The sequence below is a fragment of the Hemiscyllium ocellatum genome, chromosome 46 (assembly GCF_020745735.1).
Source record: "Hemiscyllium ocellatum isolate sHemOce1 chromosome 46, sHemOce1.pat.X.cur, whole genome shotgun sequence".
In the NCBI taxonomy this organism is placed as follows: domain Eukaryota; kingdom Metazoa; phylum Chordata; class Chondrichthyes; order Orectolobiformes; family Hemiscylliidae; genus Hemiscyllium; species Hemiscyllium ocellatum.
Genome location: NC_083446.1, coordinates 8,501,532 through 8,524,706, shown reverse-complemented (window position 1 = coordinate 8,524,706; position 23,175 = coordinate 8,501,532). Strand labels below are relative to the sequence as shown.

Here is a 23,175-nt window from a genome sequence, read left to right as displayed (position 1 = left end):
CCCCACCACCCTCCACCCCCTCTTTGCAGCTCACTCTCTGACTGACTTCCGATGCACAGAGCAATGTCCCTCACAGCATGACCCACCCCCACCTTCCTCACCTCCCCTCTCACATTCCCCATCCACTCCAAGGGGTGCTGACCGTAGCTATTGTATGGTTGTGGGTGACACCAACATTGGAGGTGCAGTGGACAGTGAAGAAGGTCACCTCAGAATACAACAGGATCTTGATCAGACGGGCTAATGGGCCGAGGATTGGCAGATAGAGCCTAATTTAGATAAATGTGAGGTGCTGCATTTTGGAAAGGCAAATCAGGGCAGGACTTTTACACTTAATGGTAAGGTCCTGGGGAGTGTGGCTAAACAAAGAGACCTTGGAGTGCAGGTTCATAGGCCTTGAAAGTGGAATCGCAGGTGGATAGGATAGTGAAGGCAACGTTTGGTATGCTTTCCTTTACTGGTCAGTGTATTGAGTACAGGAGTTGGGAGGTCATGTTGTGGCTGTACAGGGCATTGATTAGGCCACTGTTGGAATACTGCGTGCAATTCTGGTCTCCTTCCTATTGGAACGATGTTGTGAAACTTGAAAAGGTTCAGAAAAGATTTACAAGGATGTTGCCAGAGTTGGAGGGTTTGAGCGACAGGGAGAGGCTGAACAGGCTGGGGCTGTTTTCCCTGGAGCGTTGGAGTCTGAGGGGTGACCTTATAGAGGTTTACAAAATCATGAGGGGCATGGATTGGGTGAATAGACAAGGTCTCTTCCCTGGGGTTGTGCAGTCCAGAACTAGAGGGCATAGGTTTAGGGTGGGAGGGGAAAGATTTAAAAGGGATCGAAGGGGCAACTTTTTCACAGTGCGTGTATGGAATGAGCTGCCAGAGGAAGTGGTGGAGGCTGGTACAATGACAACATTTAAGCGGCATTTGGATGGGGATATACATAGGAAGGGTTTAGAGGGATATGGGCTAGGTGCTGGCAGGTGGGACTAGACTGGGTTGGGATATTTGGTCAGCATGGACGGGTTGGACTGTAAGGTCTATTTCCGTGCTGTACATCTCTATGACTCTATACTCTGTGGAGATTATTACAATGGCAGTGGGCGGAGGGCAGGAGATTTCATAGAAAGCTACAAAATTCCAACAGGACTGGACAGGGTCAAGGATGTTCCCGATGACCTGGGGAGCCCAGAACTGGGGTTGGGGTCACAGTCTAAGGATTACGGGGTGGGGGCCGTTTCAGACTGAGATGGGGAGAGATGTCTTCCCCCAGAGAGTGGTGGGGGGTAGGGGGGTGGGGGGAGCCTGTGGGATTCTCCGTCACAGAAAGGGGTTGGGGCTGAAACATCGAATGTTCTCAGGAAGAGAGTTGGATCGAGTTCTTGGGACTAAAGGGAGACAGCGGGGAACAGGGGGAACTGAGTTGAACAATCAGCCATGATCCTGTTGCGTGGCAGAACAGGCTCAAAGAGCTGAATGGCTTCCTCCTTCTCCTGCGTTTGATATTTCCATGCGGAGATTGTCAGCAGTGGTGACCTGTGCAAGGTGTTGAGCCCGGAAGACCGCTCTGTCTTCGGGTCCTCCTATCCCGTGTCCCCTCACGGGAGGCAGGCATGGTTGACCATTCCTCAACGCCCTCAAACTGAGCCGATGGCAAGGACCGTTTTCGAGTCAACCCCACGGCTGTGGGGCCTGGAGTCACATGTACACCCAGACCGTGAAGCGGGCAGCAGATTACATCCCCCTGGAGGGACGTTTGGAGAGTGACACGAGCGGAGATTGGGAAAAGGGAATCAGTTCGTAAGCTGAGGCATGAAGATTTGTGGATTCTGCATAAATGGGTGATCAGGCATCTCTGATAAAGCTGAACACGTACGGTCGATCGAACATTGCTTTACATCACTGACCTTCATGGGCAATAGATCTGAAGACAGCTAGCTGTCCTGGTGGAGCTAAGATTGTCTGGCTTGTCAAGTTAGCTCAATTAAACAGAAATGATCACGATAACATTCTCACAAAATATAAGAGTCAGACAGCAAGGAAACAGACCCTTCGGTCCAACTCGTCCATGCGGTAAGACCTGGACAAGATCCAAGTCTGGGCTGACAAGAAGTCCAGCACAGTACAGGCCCTTCGGCCCTCGGTGTTGTGTCAACCTTTTCTCTGACTCTAAGATCAAATTAACCCACATGCCCTTCATTGTACTATCATCCATGTGCCCATCCAAGAGTCGCTTAAATGTCCTTCATGCATCTGACTCTACTCCCACTGCTGGCCATGCGTTCCACGCACCCACTACTCTCTGTGTAATGGACCCACCTCTGACATCACCCCTACACCTGCCTCTAACCACCTTAAAATTATACCCATTCGTGATAGACATTTCCACCCTGGGATAAAGTCTCTGTCTATCCACTCTATCTATGCCTCGGATCATCTTGTACACCTCTACCAAGTCACCTCTCATCCTTCTTTGCTCTAATGAGAAAAGCCCTAGCTCCCTCAACTTTTCTTCATAAGACATGCCCTCCAGTCCAGGCAGCATCCTGGTAAATATCCTCTGCACACTCCCAAAGTCTCCTTCCTATTATGAGGTGACCAGAACTGAACACCATGTTCCAAGTGTGTCGAACCAGAGCTCTATCGAGTTGCAGGGTAACCTCACAGCTCTTAAACTCAGCTCCCCCTGCTAATGAAAGCCAACACACTGTATGCCTGCATAACAATCTTATCAATTTGGGTGGCAACTTTGAGGGATCTATGGACGGGGATCCCAAGATCCCTCTATTCCTTCCCAAGTAATATTTGCATCACTCCAATCACCATTTCTAAGATGAGACAATCTCACCACCATCCTTGACATTCAAGGGAGTTCCCATCACTGAATGCCCCATTGTCAACATCCTGTGGGGTTACCATTATCCGAAACTCCACTGGACTCACCACATAAACACAGCGGCAGCAAGAACAGGCCAGAGGCTAAGAATGCTTGAAATAAGTAACTCACCTGCTAACTTCCCAAAGCCTGTTATAGCATCATAGAGATATACAGCATGGGAACAAACCCTTCGGTCCACCTCATCCGTGCCATCCTGATATCCTAATCTGACCTAGTCCCATTTTCCAGCACTTGGCCCATATCCGTCCAAACCCTTCCTATTCATGTCCCCATCCAGATGCCTTTTAAATGTTGTCATTGTACCAGCCTCCACCACTTCCTCTGGCAGCTCATTCCATACACACAACACCCTCTGTGTGAAAATGTTGCCCCTCAGGTCCCTTTTCAATTTTTCCCCATCCACCTTAAACCTATGCGGTCTCGTTTTGGACTCCACTACCCTGGGGAAAGGACTTTGTCTATTCACCCTATCCCTGCCCCTTCATTTTACACATATCGATGCAGCCCTCTCCAATTCAACAGATTTTCCTGGGAGATTGTCCATTGAAGTTACATGGGTGGAACTGAAAAATAGGAAAGGGATGATCACCTTGTTGGGATTGTACTATAGGTCCCCCCAGTAGTCAGTGGGAAAATGAGAAGCAAATATGTAAGATCTCAGATATCTGTCATAATAATAGGGTGGTAATGGTAGGAGACTTCACCTTTCCAAATATAGACTGGGTCTGCCACGGTGTTGAGGGCTTAGATGGGAAATAACTTATTAAATGTGTGCCAGGACATTTTCTTATTCAACATCTGGATGTACCTACTAGAGAAGGAGCAAAGTTTGACCGACTTTTGGGAAATAAGGCAGGACAGGTGACTGAAGTGTCAGTGGGGGAGCAAGAGACCATAATTCCATTAGTTGTAAAATAGTGATAGAAAAAGGATAGACCAGATCTGAAAGTTAAAGTTCTAAATTGGATGAAGGCTAATTTTGACGGTACTAGGCAAGAATGCTCAAAAGTTGATTGGGGGTGGGTGTTCGCAGGTTAAGGATCAGCTAGAAAATGGGATGCCTTCAGAAATGAGACAACGAGAAGCCAGAGACAGTATATTCCTGTTAGGGTGAAACGAAAGGCTGGTAGGTGTCGGGAATGCTGGATGCCTTGAGAAATTGAGAGTTTGGTTAAGAGAAAGAAGGAAGCATATGTCAGGTATAGGCAGCTGGGACTGAGTGAATCCCTAGAGCAGTATAAGAGCAGTAGGAAGCATATTTAAGAGAGTAGTCAGGAGGACAAAAAGGAGACAGAGACAGCTTGGCAAATAGAGTTAAGAAGAATCCAAAGACATTCTACAAATACATTAAGGATAAAAGGGTAAGTAGGGAGAGAAGAGGGCCCCTCAAAGATCAGCAAGGCCATCTGTGTGTGGAACTGCAGGGTGAGATACTAAACAAATATTTAGTCAATTGTGTCAATATTTAACATGCAGAAGGACCTGGAAGGTAGGGAACTTGGGGAAATAAATATTAATGTCTTGAAAAGAGTGCATATAACTGAAGAGGAGGTGCTGGAGTTCTGAAAAGATAGATAAATCCTTGAGACATGATCAGGTGTTTCCCAGAGCTCTGTGGGAAGCTAAGGAAGAGATTGCTGGGACCCTTGCAGTGATATTTCTATTGTCTGTAGCCACAAGGGAGATGCAGGAAAACTGAAGATTGGCTAACGTGGTGCCACTATTTAAAAAAGGTGGCAAGGAAACACCGAGGAACTATGGTTAGCCTGACATCGGTGGTGGGCAGTTTGTTGGAGGAGTACCAAGGGTCAGGATTTATATGGATTTGGAAAGCCAAGGACTTTGTGGGCGGCACGGTGGCACAGTGGTTAGCACTGCTGCCTCACAGCGCCTGTAGACCCGGGTTCAATTCCCGACTCAGGCGACTGACTGTGTGGAGTTTGCACGTTCTCCCCGTGTCTGCGTGGGTTTCCTCCGGGTGCTCCGGTTTCCTCCCACAGTCCAAAGATGTGCGGGTCAGGTGAATTGGCCAAGCTAAATTGCCCGTAGTGTTAGGTAAGGCGTAAATGTAGGGGTATGGGTGGGTTGCGCTTCGGCGGGTCGGTGTGGACTTGTTGGGCCGAAGGGCCTGTTTCCACACTGTAAGTCTAATCTATGACTGATTGGGGATAGTCAACATGGCTTTGTGTGTGGGAAATCATGTCTCACTGACACGGCTGCATTTTGTGAAGAGGTAATAAAGAAGATTAATGAAGCCAGGGCAGTGGATCTTGTCCATACAGACTTCAGCAAAACTTTTAACCAGGTTCCCTATGGCAGATTGGTTAGCAAGGTCAGATCACAGGGGTTGCAGGGGGAGCTATCCAATTGGATACAAAATGGGCTTGAAAGTAGGATACAGAGGGTGGTGGTGGAGGGTTGCTTTTCGGACTGGGGACCTGTGACCAAGGATCGGTGCTGGGCCCACTGCGTTTCGTCACTTGTACAAATGATTAGTCAGTTTGCAGACAACAACAGCGTAGGGGGTGCAGTGGACAGCGAAGAAGGTTACCCCAGAGTACATCATCAGGAATTTGATCAGATGGGCGCCAGTGGGCCGAGAGGCGGCAGATGGAGTTTAATTTAGATAAATGCAAGGTGTTACATTTTGGTAAGGCAAATCAGGGCAGGACTTACACACTTATAGACAGTCTCATTGTAAGACCCAAGAGATTTTACCAAGGAAAGAGACCCAGTGATGCAGGTAGAGTGTTCGGACAAGGTGGAGTTGAAGATAAACTGGACGGTAAAGAAAGCATTTGATACGCTTCCCTTCATTGGTCAGAGCATTGAGTACAGGAGTTGGGATGTCAAGTTGCGGCTGTACAGGACATTGGTTAGGCCACTTTTGGAACAGTGCGTTCAATTCTGATCTCCCCACTGTAGGAAAGATGTTGTGAAACTCGAAAGAGTGCAGAAAGGACTTACAAGGTTGTTGCTGGAGTTTGAGATCCAGGGAGAGGGTGAACAAGCTGGGGTTATTTTTCCCTGGAGGGCTGGAGGCTGAGGGGTGACCTGATGGAGGTTAACAAGATCATGAGGGGTTGGATGAGGTGAATAGCCAAGGTCTTTTTCCCAGGGTAGGGGAGTCCAAAACTAGAGGGTGTGGGTTTAAGGTAAGGGGGGAAAGACTTAAAAGGAAGCTAAGGGGCAACTTTTTCACACAGAGGGTGGTGCGTGTATGGAATGAGCTGCCAGAGGAAGTGGTGGAGGCTGGTACAATGACAGCATTTAAGTGGCATCTGGATGGGGATATAAAGGGTTTAGAGGGTTATGGGCCAAATGCTGGCAATTAGGACAGATTTGGTTGGGATATCTGGTCAGCGTGGACATGTTGGACCAGAGGGTCTGTTTCCGTGCTGTATATCTCTATGATTCTATACTCCATAAGACCATAAGACATAGGAGTGGAAGTAAGGCCATTCGGCCCATTCAGTGAAGATTAGAACAATGGTGGAGGCGGTGGGGGGGGGGGGGATTTCTCTGATTCTATGTGGGTATTCACTCTCCAGAGCGAGAGACAGAGCGGAGTGTAACAGGGTCGGCATTGTAAGGCAGGAGGGGGGAGCAAACCAACCACCAGAGAGTAATGCAGTGGTCTCCCGGAGGAATTTAACACAATTTCACCAGCCTCATTAACGACCAACTCTCCGATAAGGTAATGATCTGAGGACTGAAGAAATGAACAGGCTTTCTCATATCCCCTGAATGAGCAGAGAGAGACTCAATGAGCAGTGATACACACTGGAATGTGCTAGAGCAGAAAGCCAGCCCAGGGAGCTGTTCCTTGAGATAAGTCAGTGCATCGTCCAAACAGCTCAGTGGTTAGCACTGCTGCCTCCCGGGTTCGATCCCTGCCTCTGGGTGGACTCTTCACGTTCTCCTGTGCCTGTGGGGGGGGGTCCCTCCCACAGTCCAAAGCTGTGCCGGTCAGGTTAGGATGGCCGTACTAAATCGCTCCGTAGCGTGCAGGGTAGGTGGGTTAGATTATTTACAGTGTGGAAACAGGCCCTTCGGCCCAACAAGTCCACACTGCTGAAGCGTAACCCACCCAGACCCATACTATTTGCCCCTTACCTAACACTACGGGCAATTTAGAATGGCCAATTCACTTAACCTGCACGTTTTTGGATTGTGGGAGGAAACCGGAGCACGCAGAGGAAACCCACGCAGACACGGGAAGAACGTGCAAACTCCACACAGAGAGTCGCCTGAGACGGGAATTGAACCCGGGTCTCTGGTGCTGTGAGGCAGCAGTGCTAACCACTGTGCCACTGTGCTGCCCCAAATAAGGATTACAGGGTGGGGTTACAGGTGCTCAAACTGCCCTGTAGTATCCAGGGATGTGTAGTCCAAGTGGACTGGTCACGGGGAATGCAGGGTGGGATTCTCTTCGGAGGGTGGACGTGGGCTCGATGGGCCAAAAGGCCCGCCCGTGAGGATTCTGTGATTCATCCCCAGCCCCCACTGCTGTCCTCTACTTCAAGCACAAAAAGACCCAAATCCCAGGATTGTCCCCCAGGACATTACAATGTCCCTGCAACACTGTGACCTCCATCAATCACTCTTGGGCTTCTCTTGATTGTTCCTAGCTCCAAACCAGGGAACCTAGGGCTCGGTTTGGGAGAGTAAGGGGGAGCGGAACACTTCCTAACCAACGTGTTCAGGGGCATTATGACACACTCCCCGCAGCAGGTGGGACTTGAGTTCGGGTCTTCCGGCTCACAGGTAGGGACACTATCACAAGACACTATTTCAGAACTGCTCTGTCTAGGATAGCCCTAACCATCACCAACCCCCCACAATATCCAGTGGTGGCCTGTTCGTGAGAAACATAAAAGATAGCATCAAGAGCAGGCCATTCGGCCCCTTGACCCCACTTCCCCACTCAATATGATCGATCGATCTCAAGACCCTGATCCTCCACTTTGATCCCTCTAGCCCCAAGAAACAGATCCAACTCCTTCCTGAGAACATTCGATGTTTTGGCCCCACCCCCGTTCTGTGACAGAGAATCCCACAGGCTCCTCCCACTCTCTGGGGGAAGACATTTCTCCCCATCTCAGTCCTAAACAACCCCACCCTGTAATCCTTATTTGGTGACCCCTTCCCCCAGCTAGTTTGGGACTCCCCAGGTCATCAGGAACATCCTTGACCCCGTCTGATCCTCACACCTCTCCATCTGTTAAACTCCAATGAACTCAATCCGGACCGAACCAACTTCTCCTCGTACGTCATCGTTGCCATCATTTGGTGAACTGAGGGGAACCGGTGAGGTGATGCAAAGTTGTGGGACCCCTGATTCCACGATACAGCGATGGCACAAACGCAATTTTTCCAATTCACAGAGTCGTACATCATTGAAACAGACCCGTTAGCCAACCATAATCCCAAATTCATCTAAACCTACCTGCCTGCTCCTGGCCCATATCCCTCCAAACCCTTTCCTATTCATGTCCTTATTGAAATGTCTTTTAAACATTATAACTGTCCCCACAATCCACCACTTTCTCAGGAAGTTCATCCCACACACGGACCGCCCTCAGGGTAAAAAAGTTACCCCTCATGTCTTTTCTAAATCTCTCTCCCCTCACCTTAAAAATGTGTCCCCGGTCTTGAAATCTCCCCATCCTAGGGAAAAGGAAACTACCATTCACCTTATCCATGCCTCCCATGATTTTATAAACCTCTATAAGGTCAACCCTCAGCCTCCTACGCTCTAGTGAAAAAAGAGGCATATCCAGCCTCTCAAACCCTCCATACCCGGGAACATCCCGGTAAATCTCTCTGACCCCTCTCCAGTTTAGTAACATCCTTCCTACAACAGGGTGACCAGAACCGGACACAGTGAACCTGACGAGGCCTCACCAAAGAGTCTAGCTCCAAACCCACTGCAGAGGGGCTGGAGGGGATTACAGAGATAGGGAGAGGGTGTAGGGGCTGGAGGGGGTTACAGAGATAGGGAGGAGGTGTAGGGGCTGGAGGGGGTTACAGAGATAGGGAGGTGGTGCAGGGGCTGGAGGGGGGCTACAGAGATAGGGAGGGGTTGTAGGGGCTAGAAGGGGTTACAGAGATGGGGGGGTGTAGGTGCTAGAGGGGGGTTACAGAGATAGGGAGGGGGTGTAGAGGCTGGGGGTGGTCACAGAGATAGGGAGGAGGTGTAGGGGCTGGAGGGGGTTACAGAGATAGGGAGGTGCTGTAGGGCTGGAGGAGGGCTACAGAGATAGGGAGGGGGTTAGGGGCTGAAAGGGGTTACAGTGATAGGGATGGAGTGCAGGGGCTGGAGAGGGGCTACAGAGATAGGGAGGAGGTGTAGGAGCTGGAGGGGGTTACAGAGATAGGTAGAGGGTGTAGGGGATGGAGGGGGTTACAGAGATAGGTAGGGGATGTAGGGGATGGAGGGGGTTACTGAGATAGGGAGGTTGTGTATGGGCCGGAGGGGGTTACAGAGATAGGGAGGGGGAGTAAGGGCTGGAGGGGGTTACAGAGATAGGGAGGGGGTGTAGGGACCAGAGGGTGTTACAGAGGTAGGGAGGGGATGTAGGGGTTGGAAGGGGTTACAGAGATAGGGAGGGGGTGTAGGGGCGAGAGGGGGTTACAGAGATAGGGAGGGGATGTGGGGTAGGAGGAGACAGAGTTTGGGGGTGGTGGGGGCAGGTGGAGATGTTGTAATCTCACATATTGATCCTTGAGGACATCTATGTGCTGATGAGGTTGTGTAGGGGGCATTATTTAAACAGCTTAGTCTGACCGCTTCGTTCACAGATCGTTTGGAGTTCTTGTCGATGGGTTGTAGTGTACAGTGGCAGTGTCCCTCTCTCTAAAGCAGGAGAGCCGGATTCAACCACCTCACCCCTGTCTCTGAAAAAGGCCCACTTGGGAAAAATCTGACTTAGAAGGAAACACCCTTCAGAACATGAATGCGCCGTTACGATTTAAACTCTGACATGAATGTCAATCGATCCTAATCAATGCTGGAGGGTTTTTAAATTCTGTATTCGAAGACTTTGTATACTCATTGGAATTTGGAAGAAATGATGGGGGGGTGGGGTGGGGCGGTGAGATCTCACAGGAAGATCTAAAATTATGAAGGGAATTGATGGATCGGAGCAGGGGCAACTGCAAGGCCCTTCAGGCATCTTCACCTGCCGCAAAATCGCATCAAAATAAAAAAAGGGGAGCAGGTTTCGGACTGAGCTGAGGAGGGACCTTCCCACCCAAAGTGTTGCGAACCTGTGGAATTCCCGGCCCAGTTGAGGCTTCCTGGTTGAATGTCTTTAAGATGAAGAAAGATAGGTTCCTGAACAGTAAAGAGGTTGAGGAGGGTGAGCAGGTGAGTGCAGCCGAGACCACGGAATGATCAGCCACGATCTTATTGAATAGCGGGGCAGGCTCGAGGGGGTGAGATGCTGGAGATCAGAGTCGAGAGTGTGGCGCTGGGAAAGCACAGGGTCCGAGGAGCAGGAGAGGCCACGTTTCTGGCCTAATCCCTTCATCAACAATGGGTCAGGTGGTCTACTCCATGACCCTGGTTCTGATGTCCGTGAGGAGCGTACACAGAGCAGCCACGGTCTTGGCGAATGCTGGGTCAAGTCCTCCCCACCCCCCCACCCACCCACCTCCCGCTCTGCCCAGAGACTTCCTGGCCTCCTTCGGTTCCCATTATTAGAACCGGGCGTCCCTGCCTGGAGTTGTCGGGGAGGATGGGTTGAACGGAGGTATTCAGGAGGGATGTGGGGCAAGAGGCAGGATATTGGCTCCAGGAGATAGCACACAGGTAGGTGGATGGGCTCAGCGGCCTCTTACAGCACTGTAACCGTTCTGTGAATGTGCATGGCCCCCTGCTCAGTTTGGTCGTTATCCTAGATGCTTTTCTCCCCCTCTCTCTCCCTCCCCCTCCCTCTCTCTCCCTCACCCTCTGTCTCTCTCTCTCTCTCTCCCTCCCTCACTCACTCGCGCTCTCTCTTTCTCTCTCACTCACTGTCTCTCTCTGGCTCCCTCACTCTCTCTCTCTCACTGTCTCACATAGAACATAGAACATAGAAAGATACAGCGCAGTACAGGCCCTTCGGCCCTCGATGTTGCGCCGACCGAATCCTACCTAACCTACACTAGCCCAATAACTTCCAAATGCCTATCCAATGCCCGCTTAAATGACCATAAAGGAGAGTTCACCACTGCTACTGGCAGGGCATTCCATGAACTCACAACCCACTGTGTAAAGAATCTACCCCTAACATCTGTCCTATACCTACCACCCCTTAATTTAAAGCTGTGTCCCCTAGTAACACCTGACTCCATTAGCGGTAAAAGGTTCTCAGTGTCGACCCTATCTAAACCCCTAATCATCTTATACACCTCTATCAAATCTCCCCTAAACCTTCTCTTCTCCAATGAGAACAGCCCCAAGTCCCTCAGCCTTTCCTCATAAGATTTTCCTACCATTCCAGGCAACATCCTGGTAAACCTCCTCTGCACTCATTCCAATGCATCCACATCCTTCCTATAGTATGGCGACCAAAACTGCACACAATACTCCAGATGAGGCTGCACCAGAGTCTTATACAGTTGCAACATGACCTCAGGACTCCGGAACTCAATTCCTCTACCAATAAAGCCCAGTACACCATATGCCTTCCTCACAGCACTATTTACCTGGGTGGCAACTTTCAGAGATCTGTGTACATGGACACCAAGATCCCTCTGCTCATCCACATTACCAAGTAGCCTACCATTAGCCCAGTAATCCATCTTCTTGTTACTCCTACCAAAGTGAATGACTTCACACTTAGCTACATTGAATTCCATTTGCCACATTTCTGCCCAGCTCTGCAACTTATCTATATCCCGCTGTAACCTACCACTTCCTTCCTCACTATCCACAACTCCACCGACTTTTGTGTCATCCACAAACTTGCTTACCCAGCTTTCAAGCCCTTCCTCTAGATCATTTATAAAGATAACAAAAAGCAATGGTCCCAAAACAGATCCTTGTGGTACACCGCTCGTAACTGCACTCCAAGATGAACATAGTCCATCAACTACTACCCTCTGTCTCCTTCCAGCCAGCCAATTCCTAATCCAAACCTCTAATGTATCCTCAATGCCATACCTCCGTAGTTTTAGCATTAGCCTACCATGGGGAACCTTATCGAACGCCTTACTAAAATCCATATACACAACATCTACTGCTTTACCCTCGTCCACTTCCTTAGTCACCTTCTCAAAGAACTCAATAAGGTTTGTGAGGCACGACCTGCCCTTCACAAAACCATGCTGGCTATCCTTGATCACGTTATCCTATCCAGATGTTCATGAATCTTATCCCTTACCATTCTCTCTAAGACTTTGCCCACCACTGAAGTCAGACTCACTGGCCTATAGTTACTAGGGCTATCCCTACTCCCTTTCTTGAACAAGGGGACCACATTCGCTATCCTCCAGTCCTCTGGTACTATTCCCGTTGACAATGACGACATAAAAATCCAGGCCAATGGCTCTGCTATCTCCTCCCTAGCTTCCCATAGGATCCTAGGGTAAATGCCATCAGGCCCAGGAGACTTATCTATTTTCATCCTCTCCAATATTCCCAGAACCTCTTCCCTGCATATTTCCAGGCCATCCATTCTAATCATTTGTGACTCCATATTCACATCAGCAACAGTGTCCTGTTCCTGAGTGAATACTGATGAAAAGTATTGATTTAGTGTCTCTCCAATCTCCTCTGCCTCCACACACAACTTCCCACTACTATCCTTGACTGGACTGATACCTACCCTAGTCATCCTTTTATTCCTGACATACCTATAGAAAGCCTTTGGGTTTTCCCTAATCCTACCAGCTAAAGACTTTTCATGTCCCCTTCTCGCTTCTCTTAGCTCTCTCTTTAGATCCTTCCTGGCTACCTTATAACTCTCTATCGCCCCAACTGAACCTTCACGCCTCATCTTTACATATGCCGCCTTCTTCCCTTTCACAAGGGATTCCAATTCCTTACTAAACCACGGCTGCCTCACAAGGCCCTTTACATCATGCCTGACTGGTACATACTTATCGAGGACACGTAGTAGCTGCTCCTTGAACAATCCCCACATCTCATTAGTGTTCTTCTCTTGAAGCCTGTTTTTCCAATCCACACATCCTAAGTCATGCCTCACTGCATCATAATTTCCCTGCCCCCAGCTATAACTCTTGCCCTGCGGCGCACACTTATCCCTCTCCATCACTAAAGTAAAAGTCACCGAGTTGTGGTCACTGTCCCCGAAGTGCTCACCTACCTCCAAGTCTAACACCTGGCCTGGTTCATTACCTAGAACCAAATCCAGTATAGCCTCACCTCTTGTTGGCCTGTCTACATATTGTGTCAGGAAACCCTCCTGCACACATTGGACAAACACCGACCCATCTAATGAACTCGAGCTATAGCTCTCCCAGTCAATATCTGGGAAGTTAAAGTCCCCCATAACAACCACCCTGCTACCTTCACTCTTTTCCTGAATCATCCTCGCAATATTATCCTCTACTTCTCTAGGACTATTAGGAGGCCTGTAGGAAACACCTAACAGGGTGACCTCACCTTTCCTATTTCTAACCTCAGCCCAAACTACCTCAGATGGCAAGTCCTCTTCCATCGTCCATTCCACTGCTGTAATACTATCTTTGACAAGTAATGCCACACCTCCCCCTTTTTTACCCCCATGTCTGATCCTACTAAAACATTTAAACCCTGGAACCTGCAACAGCCATTCTTGTCCCTGTTCTACCCACGTCTCTGTAATGGCCACAACATCGAAGTCCCAGGTACCAACCCACGCTGCAAGTTCACCTACCTTATTTCTTATACTTCTGGCATTGAAGTATACACACTTCAATCCACCCTTCTGTTTACAGGCACCCTCCTTCGAGATCGCTGCATTATTCATAACCTCCCTACACTCAAGGTCCTGTACCCTAAAGCTACAGTCCAGGTTCCCATGCCCCGGCGGAGTTAGTTTAAACCCTCCCAAAGAGCACTAGCAAACCTCCCCCCAAGGATACTGGTGCCCCTCAGGTTCAGGTGTAGACCATCCTTTTTATAGAGGTCCCACCTTCCCCAGAAAGAACCCCAGTTGTCCAGAAACCGGAATCCCTCCCTCCTGCACCATCCCTGTAGCCACGCATTTAACTGCTCTCTCTCCCTATTCCTCGACTCTCTATCACGTGGCACGGGTAACAAACCAGAGACTACAACTCTGTTTGTTCTAACTCTGAGCTTCCAACCTAGCTCCCTAAAAGCCTGCCTAACATCCTCACCCCTCTTCCTACCAATATCACCCACTCTCTCACTCGCTCACTCACCCACTCTCTCTCTCACACACTCACTTTCTCTCTCACACTCTCTCTCACACTCATTCTCTCTCTCACACACACTTTTCCTCTCTCTCTGGATCTCGGGTTAATTTGGTGTGCCAGGTGAAGCATGTCTGAGCCAATCCAAGGGGGCGAGGGGAGGGTAATGGTGGTGTCCTCACATTCCAGCCACTTGGCTCTGCGGCTGGATGTTCCACTTTGGTTCAGAACTAATGAGGCAGAGTGAACAATCGATCACTGACTCCGAGAAACACCAAGCTGTTTCGATCTGCAGTCTTGTGTTCAATACACGCTCACTCTCACACACTCACACACAAACACACACTCACTCTCTCTCTCTCTCACACACTCTCACACTCACAGACCAACTCATACGATATGCATACTCACACACTCTCTCATACACACACACATACTCACACACTCTGACACACACACATTCACACACATTCTCTCACACGCATTCACACACACACATTCTCACACTCTCTCACACACACACGCATTCACACACTCTCACTCACACATTCATACACACTCTCTCACATACACACACGCATTCACACACACACACACATTCACACACACTCGCACACGCATTCACACACATTCTCACACTCGCAAATGCATTCACACACTCATACTCATTCACACACTCTCTCACACACATTCACACACTGTCTCACACACATTCACACACTCTAACACACCCATACATACACTCATTCACACTCATTCTCAAACTCACACATACATTGACACACTCTCACACACACTCATTCTCATACACACATTCACACACCCATACAGACACACACACATTCACACACTCATACTCACAAACTCACACACACACATTGACACTTTACCACACACACATTCACACACTCTCTCACACACTCAAACTCACACACTCACACAATGACCCAAGTGTAGATTCTACCACAACAGTGAACATGCCCTGCAAACCCACCAAGCCAATTCCCCTCGAGATCTGTTCAGGAGAGGATACAGCCCTGATCTATCAGAGAATCATAGAATCCTAACAATGTGGAAGCAGGCCATTCGGCCCATCAAGCCCACACCGACCATCTGAAGAGCATCCCATCTTGACCCACCCCTCTACCTTATCCCTGTAACCCTTGGTTTCCCACGGCTAACCCACCTAGCCTGGACTCCATGAGCAACTGAGCATGGCTACACTGCTCTAACCTGCACACGGAAACCCCAGAGTGTGCAGAGAGACCTGACCGAAGTCTGAAAGACGATCAAATGTTATTGATTGAGTGGACAGAGAGGGGAAAGGCAAATTCAGGAACTCCCATAACAGACGGTCACCAACAAGGGAGGCCCGACTGTGTAGGGTGGTAGGGAGACTGACCCAGGAACCCTAGGGACTTATTGGTCAAGGAGAATGAGCTCATCATGGTGGTTAAATGAATTGGGCATCAATTGGTGAATCCTGGTAGGCTTTTGGGCAGGCCAGTACAAATCAGGGTCAGCGCCAACTGAACAGGGTGATCCTATTTCTGGTTGGGGGAGGTGTTGGTGGTGAGGGGTAGAGCTTGAAGTGAAGCAGAGAGAGGAGATAGGAGTTGGAGGAATCGTTTATAAAGGTGAGATGTTGGGCTGATTGGCCTGACCTTGCAGCGTGCCGAAGACTTTGGTCGGAAGAAGAGAAGGGCGGACTATTTTCCACACAGAGAAAGGCTGCGGAAATCTGAGGCACAAAGGGACTTGGGAGTCCCGGTTCAGGATTCCCTTCAGGTTAACACACAGGCTCAGTCAGGAAGGCAAATGTGACCTTAGTGTTCATTTCCGAGCAGGGATGTGCTGCTGAGGCTCTATAAGGCTCTGGTCAGACCACATTGGGAATATCGTGAGCAGTTTCGGACTCCGTGTCTAAGGAAGGATGGTGCTGGCCCTTGGAGGGAGGGGTCCAGAGGAGATTTACAAGAACGATCCAGGGGATGAGGGGCTTGTCGTATGAGGAGTGGGTGAGGACTCTGGGTCTGTACTCGATGGGTTTTAGAAGGATTGGGGGGGGGGGGAAGTTTGATTGAAACTTCCAGAATACTGAGGGCCTGGGTAGAGTGGGCGTGGGGAAGATGTTTAGGAGGGACATGGACCCGAGGGCACAGCCTCAGAGGGAAGGGACTGAGATGGGGAGGAATTTCTCCAGCCGGGGAGAGGGGGGAGTCTGTGGGACTCATTGTCACAGAGGGCAGTGGAGGGCAAGTCACTGAGACAGAGAGAGATGGGGTCCTGTTTGGTGAGGGAGAGCGAGGGTGATGGGGAGAATGGGGTTGAGAAACTTATCATCGATTGGCGGAGCAGACTCGATGGGCCGAATGGCCTCATTGTGCTCCTATATCTGATGGTGTTATAATTCGGTCTGATATTAGACAGTGGGAGGAGTGGGGCGGGGGGGGCGATGATGTCCCAGTTATATTACTGACTCTGTCAGTTGCCTGTAATCCAGCCTCAGGGCATGGGCAGCCACTGAGCACGTATCAGAGGGCATCGCTGATGGGAACACAGTGAAACCGAACACACCAGCCAAAGGGCATGCTGCCCATCTTCAGGCCTTCTCTCAGCCTTCCTTCAAACCCCCTCCTTTTCTCATTCCTCCCTTCCCTCTCTTTCTCCTCTTTGTTTCTTGTGTTACTCTCAGTCTCTCTCCTTTCCTTACCCAATCATAGAGATCTATAGGACAGGATAAAGGCCCTTCAGCCCATCAGGTCTGTGCTGGTCAAGAACAGCCACCTGATATTCTAATCGCTCATTCTATTTCTGCCTTTTCTCTCTCTTTTCAGCTTCTTTCTGCTTCTCTTTCTCTCATCTCCCATTTTTCTATTTCTCTACTCCCCTTCTCTCTTTCTCACTCTCTTTTCCTTTACCCCTTTCTTTTCCCTTCATTTGCTTATATCTTTTTCTCTTTTTTTTCTGTTTTCTTCTCTTTTTCCTTTCCTCTCACTCTCTTTCTCTCGCCCCGTCTCTTTCTCTCCTTCTTTTCCACTTTCTCTCTCTCCATTCCTCCTTTTCTTTCATTTTCTCTCTCTTCTTTCTCTCCCTTTTAAAAAAAATCTTTTTCTCTTTCTCTCTCGCTTCCCCTTTTTCTTTGTCCCTTCCTTTATCTCTCTGTTTCTCTCATCCCTGCTTCTTTCTCTCTTTCTCACTCTCTTCCTCCTTCCTCTTTCACTCTCTTTCTCTTCATTTCCTCTGCTCACTCTATTCCTCCTCCTCTTCATTTCTTTCATTTTCCCTCTCTCTTTTTTCCCTCGCTTTCGCTCTCCCTCTTTCGTTTTTAATTTCCTTTCATTTCTCTCTCTCTCTTTCTATCCTTCAGTCTCTCATTTTCTCTCTCTTGCTCTCTCCCATATCTCTGCCTCTCCTAAATATTTCACATTGCAACGCCGCTGGAAATCTGTCAAAGGCAAAAAGGCCATCAGGACATTGGCACATTGTTTTCCAACAACACAAGGAGTCTTTCCCCATCAGCACCGTGGCGTGGGGATTGAAAAATAAACAGGAGGCCTAAATGATTTGGATGTGAACAGAGGAGGAATTGAGTTAGCCAGTTTGCAGGTTACACCAAAATTGGAGGTGCAGTGGACAGTGAAGAAGGTTACCTCAGAGTACAACAGGACCTTGATCAGATGGGCCAAGGAATGGCAGATGGAGTTTAATTTAGATAAATGTGAGGTGCTGTATTTTGGAAAGGGAGGGGCAGGACTAATACACTTAATGGTAAGGTCCTGGGGAGTGTTGCTGAACAAAGAGACCTTGGGGTAGAGGTTCATAGTCCCTTGAAAGTGGAGTCGCAGGTAGATAGGATAGTGAAGAAGGCGTTTGGTATGCTTTCCTTTATTGGTCAGTGCATTGAGTACAGAAGTTGGGAGGTCATGTTGCGGCTGTACAGGACATTGGTTAGGCCACTTTTTGGAACATTGCGAGCAATTCTGGTCTCCCTGCTACAGGAAGAATGTGACACTAGAAAGGGTGCAGAAAAGATTTACAAGGATGTTGCCAGGGTTGGAAGGTTTGAGCTACAGGGAGAGGCTGAACAGGCTGGGGCTGTTTTCCCTGGAGCATCGGAGGCTGAGGGGTGACCTTATAGATGTTTATAAAATCATGAGGGGCATGGATAGAGTAAATTAGCAAGGTGATGTCTATTTCCCTGGGGTGGGAGAGTCCAGAACTAGAGGGCATAGGTTTAAGATGAGAGGGGAAAGATTTTAGAAGGGACCTAGGGGGTATCTTTTTCACGCAGAGGGTGGTGCATGTATGGAATGAGCTGCCAGAGGAAGTGGTGAAGGCTGGTACAATGACAACATTTAAGAGGCATTTGGATGGGGACATGAATAGGAAGGGTTTGGAGGGATATGGGCCGGGTGCCGGTAAATAGGACTAGATTGGGTTGGGATATCTGGTCAGCATGGGTGGGTTGGACCAAAGGGTCTGTTTCAGTGCTGTACATCTCTCGGACCGTAAAGTGATAGACAAAGACTGAATCCAAGTGCATTGAAAGGTAAATGAAGAGAGGAAGAGAATCCAAGATTAGATTCAGAGGGAAGGAACATGGCACAATTGATGGCTACCACAGGAAACACCAAAAATCTCCAGTTTGTGGAATCAGATCTCCGGAATGACAGGTGTTTTTGATTGGATGGATGTTGTGAAGGTGCCACAGTTTTCAGGCAGGTAAGTTTGTCCCAATTTCTGATGGGGACAGGTGATGAGCAGTCAATGAGAAGATCAACAACTTGTGAAGCCTGGGTTATTCGGTTTTTAATGAAAGGCTGGAACAATAGCAGCAGCCCGGCTGGGTGTGGTTATGATCCCAGCCCACAGAACCAGGGATTTTTCGCTTTCAGTTGATGTTGGGGTCTTGAACAAGTGGAAGCTTATTTTTCGCTCTCTCAATTACAGACAAAAGTTGCAACTTCTCTTTCTGGGCTGCTGGGTTACAGACGAAGGGCATAGGCCCGAAACGTCAGTTCCCCTGCTCCTCGGATGCTGCCTAGCCTGCTGTGCTTTTCCAGCGACTGCTGGATGACATGTTAGACGAGATCTGGCTTTACTGAATTTGCCTTTTGTTTTCCCCAAGGGTGGGGTGGGGGGTGGGGGTACATGGGATATTACCAAATTGAACCAGTTAATTAGTTATTGGTGCTGTATCTATCATTCGATTAAGTTTTCAAATTGAGTTAAGTTATTCCAAGTTCTTCCTTATTTTGTTGCATTTTAACTACAGCATTTGAATAAATTGTGTTTGGTTGAATGTCAAGTGGTCAAATTGCATCTGGGACAGACGCTGCACATTTCAATTAAGAAAAAGTTAGGATCCCAGCTCCAGCCTTAAAATATTTTGACGGGGTTTGGCCTGGTCCATAACAATATGGAGAGGATATTGTGGGAAAATCTAGAATGAGGGCTGACGTTTGAAAATACAGGGCTCCCTTTTAAAACAGAGACGAGAAAAGTGATACTCCTTGTGAGGATTGTAAGATTTTGGAGTCTCCCCTGAAAGTGTTTGATGGGCTATTTTTCAGATTGTAGGGATGTGTTCCAATCAAAGTTCCTTAATCCCTGAACCTAATGGACAGAACAGTGAAATAAACTGAAGTACCAGCTGATGAACAGAAACGGGAAGCCTGATTGGTTTAATTCATGTTTGTTTTGTCCTCTGACAACTGAGGACTCCATCTGCAGGTAAACATTTCCCTCTGCTGGTTCCTTGCTGTACTGCAGGCTGCCTCCATTAACTTCAAAGGAAGCCACGTCCTCTTCGTTCAGTCACCTCTGTGGGGCCTACATTCCCTTTCCAACAACACAGGTTCAAGACACAGGACCATCTTCTCCAATAAGAGACAATCTAACCATCACCCCCTTTGCCACTCAATGGTGTTACCATCACTGAGTCTAACCATCACCCCCTTGACATTCAATGGTGTTACCATCACTGAATCTAACCATCGCCCCCATGACATTCAATGTTGTTACCATCACTGAATCTAACCATCTCGCCCTTGACATTCAATGTTGTTACCATCACTGAATCTAACCATCTCTCCCTTGACATTCAATGTTGTTACCATCACTGAATCTGACCATCACCCCCTTGACATTCAATGGTCTTACCATCACTGAATCTAACCATCGCCCCCTTGACATTAAATGGTGTTACCATCACTGAATCTGACCATCACCCCCTTGACATTCAATGGTGTTACCGTCACTAAATCTAACCATCACCCCCATGACATTCAATGGTGTTACCATCACTGAATCTAACCATCTCCCCCTTGACATTCAATGGTGTTACCATCACTGAATTCCCCTATTGTCAACATCCTGGGAGTTACCACTGACCAGAAGCCAAGCTTGAGTCACCATACAGATACCACTATAAACCACAAGAGCAGGTCACAGCCTGGGAATCCTTCAGTGAGTAACTTACCTCCAGAATCCCTCTCACAGTCTCTGCACTGTCATCAAGGCATATGCCTGGAGTGTGGGGGAAGGCTCCCTTGGATGGGGGAGGGGGAGGCAGCACTAACAACACTCAAGAAGGACTGAGTGTTTCTCTGGACGCTGACCCCTCGACATGGACACTTGAGTTGGATTTCGACAACTTGGACGGCAGTAACGGTGACTGCGGAGACGGCGCAAGGGTTCCCAGCGCATCCTGAGGGGTGCAGCCGAGAAACGTGAAGATGCAGGGTCCTATATGGGCCCTCAGACTGGGCACAGTGATGGGGGGGGTGGGGAGGAGTGGGAAGACAGACACTGACCTGCTGAGGTGGGGGGAGGGAGACCTCTATTCTGAGATGGGAGGAAAGGTCTGGGCGAGGGGGTGGGGGTTCGGTCAATCAGGGGGCAGGATCAAACACCGACCCCGAAAGGGCACCTGTTGGCGGAGGGAGGAGATCCTGCTACCTCCTCGTCAACACAGGCGAAGGGAGTGGGTAGCTCCTTACTCACCGCCAACCTCGCACATCTTCGCCTCCCAACCCCCTCCCTGAGCACCCCCCACCAGAACGTACCCTTGAGGTCCAGGTTGCGGGCGCCATTCGAATGCTGGGTGACCGTCCTGGAGTCGATCTTGAGGGTGTGAACGTTGTTGGGGTCACGGGACACCATCACGTTATGCCACTGGTTGTCGTTGAGGGGCTTCTCCGAGTTGCCCTTCATCAGGGACGGCCCGTTGCCCAGGTCAAAGACATAGTGGAGGTAGCTGTGGGGCGAGAGAGAGAAAAGGGGGGGGGAGAGGAGGATCGAGTGCTTCAGGGTTTTGGATGAACGACGCGCCACACCCCCGCGATCCCACTCCCCTTCCGCTGCCAACAACTCCATTCCCCCCCCCCGGCATCGATTCCCCAGCATGTGGAAACAGGCCCTTCGGCCCAACTAGGCCACACCGAAGGGTAACCCATTCCCCTCGTCCTGGATCGTACCCCTCGATTTCCCCTGCCCCTACCCTCTGTAAGGCCTGGGGAGAATTTGACACACGCCCTGGGGTGGGGATTCCTGGTGGGGTGGGTGGGATGCACCAGGCCAGGTGTCTCGTGGGGCCCCAAGTGGGTGAGCGTTTTGACGTAGCCTGGGAGTGAGCGTTCTCAGTGTGAAGGGAGTTGGGAAGGAGTTAAGTGGGGCCAGAGTGAGGAGGCTTGACTATGGCCTGAGGTGATGAGATGCTCAGTTGGTGGGGAGTTGGGAAGGAGTTACGTAGGGCTAGAGTGAGGAGGTTTGACTGTGGGATCTGAAGGATGGGCTTCTTGGTTGGAGGTAGGGAGAGTGGTGGGGTCTTCGGAAGGAGTCACTTGGGCACTCCATCCAGCCAGGTTTTGGCATGGCCCCGAGGCGCAAGTGGGGTTGGGACTCCCAGGAGTCACGTGAGGTCCAAACACAGAGCTTTGACGTAGTCCAGTGGGGCGAGTGTTGGTAAAGAGTCACGTGGGGCCTGAAGGGGCAGCTTCTGGCATGGCCCGGGGTCCAGGGAGGGAGGGTGGAAGGTGAGATTCTCAGAAGGAAGTGGTAGGGAGTCACCTGAAGGGAGGGACAGGGACGGCTTTGGCACAGCCCTAGGTGGGAGGAGGTAGTTGGCATTCTTGGAAAGCATAAGTAAGGAGTCACATGGGGGCAGGGAGCTTTCACCATGGCTTCCCCGGAGGGTGGATGGGGATTCCAGGGAGGCGTTGGCAGGGAGTCACGTGGCATTGGACACTCACCCCTTGACGAGCTCCAGGACGATGAAGTCGTTGCCGTCCCCGCTGTTGTAGAGAATGAGGCCGTCAATGGCAGTGGTTTTGAACTGCAGGAAGAGGTGCATGGAGGTGTAGGCCTGTAGAGTGGCCAGAGCAAGGTAGCTGGACTTGGTCTTGAAGGTGACCGGGTCAGCGATGATGTCCCGCATGCCGAAAAAGGCGTTGAGCTCACAGTAGCTGATGTCCCCGTTCTTGCACAGGTCCAGGTAGTCCATGCCATTGAAGCGCAGGCTCTGCAGGTGCCCGATGAAGTTGGATGGCACCATCGCGATGAACCGCTTCTCCGTCATGATGCCCGTCTCGATGTTGTGAAACTCTAGCCGCGTGTGGTCACCGGCCATCTGCCCTGAAGACGGCAGGAAGAGAATGGAGGGTCACACCGGGGAACGCCCACTGTCACCCATCATGCATCAACCGTCAACCATCACCCATCACTCACAGACAACCATCACCCGTCACCCATCCCTGTCACACATCAACCTTCACTCACACACAACCCTTACTCATTAACCATCACCCATTAACCGTCACCCATCACCCGTCACCCATCATCCGTCACCCATCATCCGTCACCCATCATCCGTCACCCATCAACCGTCATCCATCACCCATCATCATCACCCA

At 49.7% G+C, this 23,175-nt stretch overlaps 1 protein-coding gene across 1 annotated transcript in view; it reads right to left on the bottom strand.

The window, feature by feature from the left end:
- LOC132836189 (neurexin-2-like) overlaps positions 1–23,175 on the bottom strand; it is a 1,025,492-nt gene that overhangs the window by 543,714 nt on the left and 458,603 nt on the right. The window contains exons 16-17 of the mRNA XM_060855516.1: positions 22,516–22,897; positions 21,331–21,521 (exon numbers count right to left, since the gene is read on the bottom strand). Coding sequence (XP_060711499.1) covers positions 21,331–21,521; positions 22,516–22,897 — 573 coding nt within the window. The remainder of the gene's footprint in view (positions 1–21,330; positions 21,522–22,515; positions 22,898–23,175) is intronic.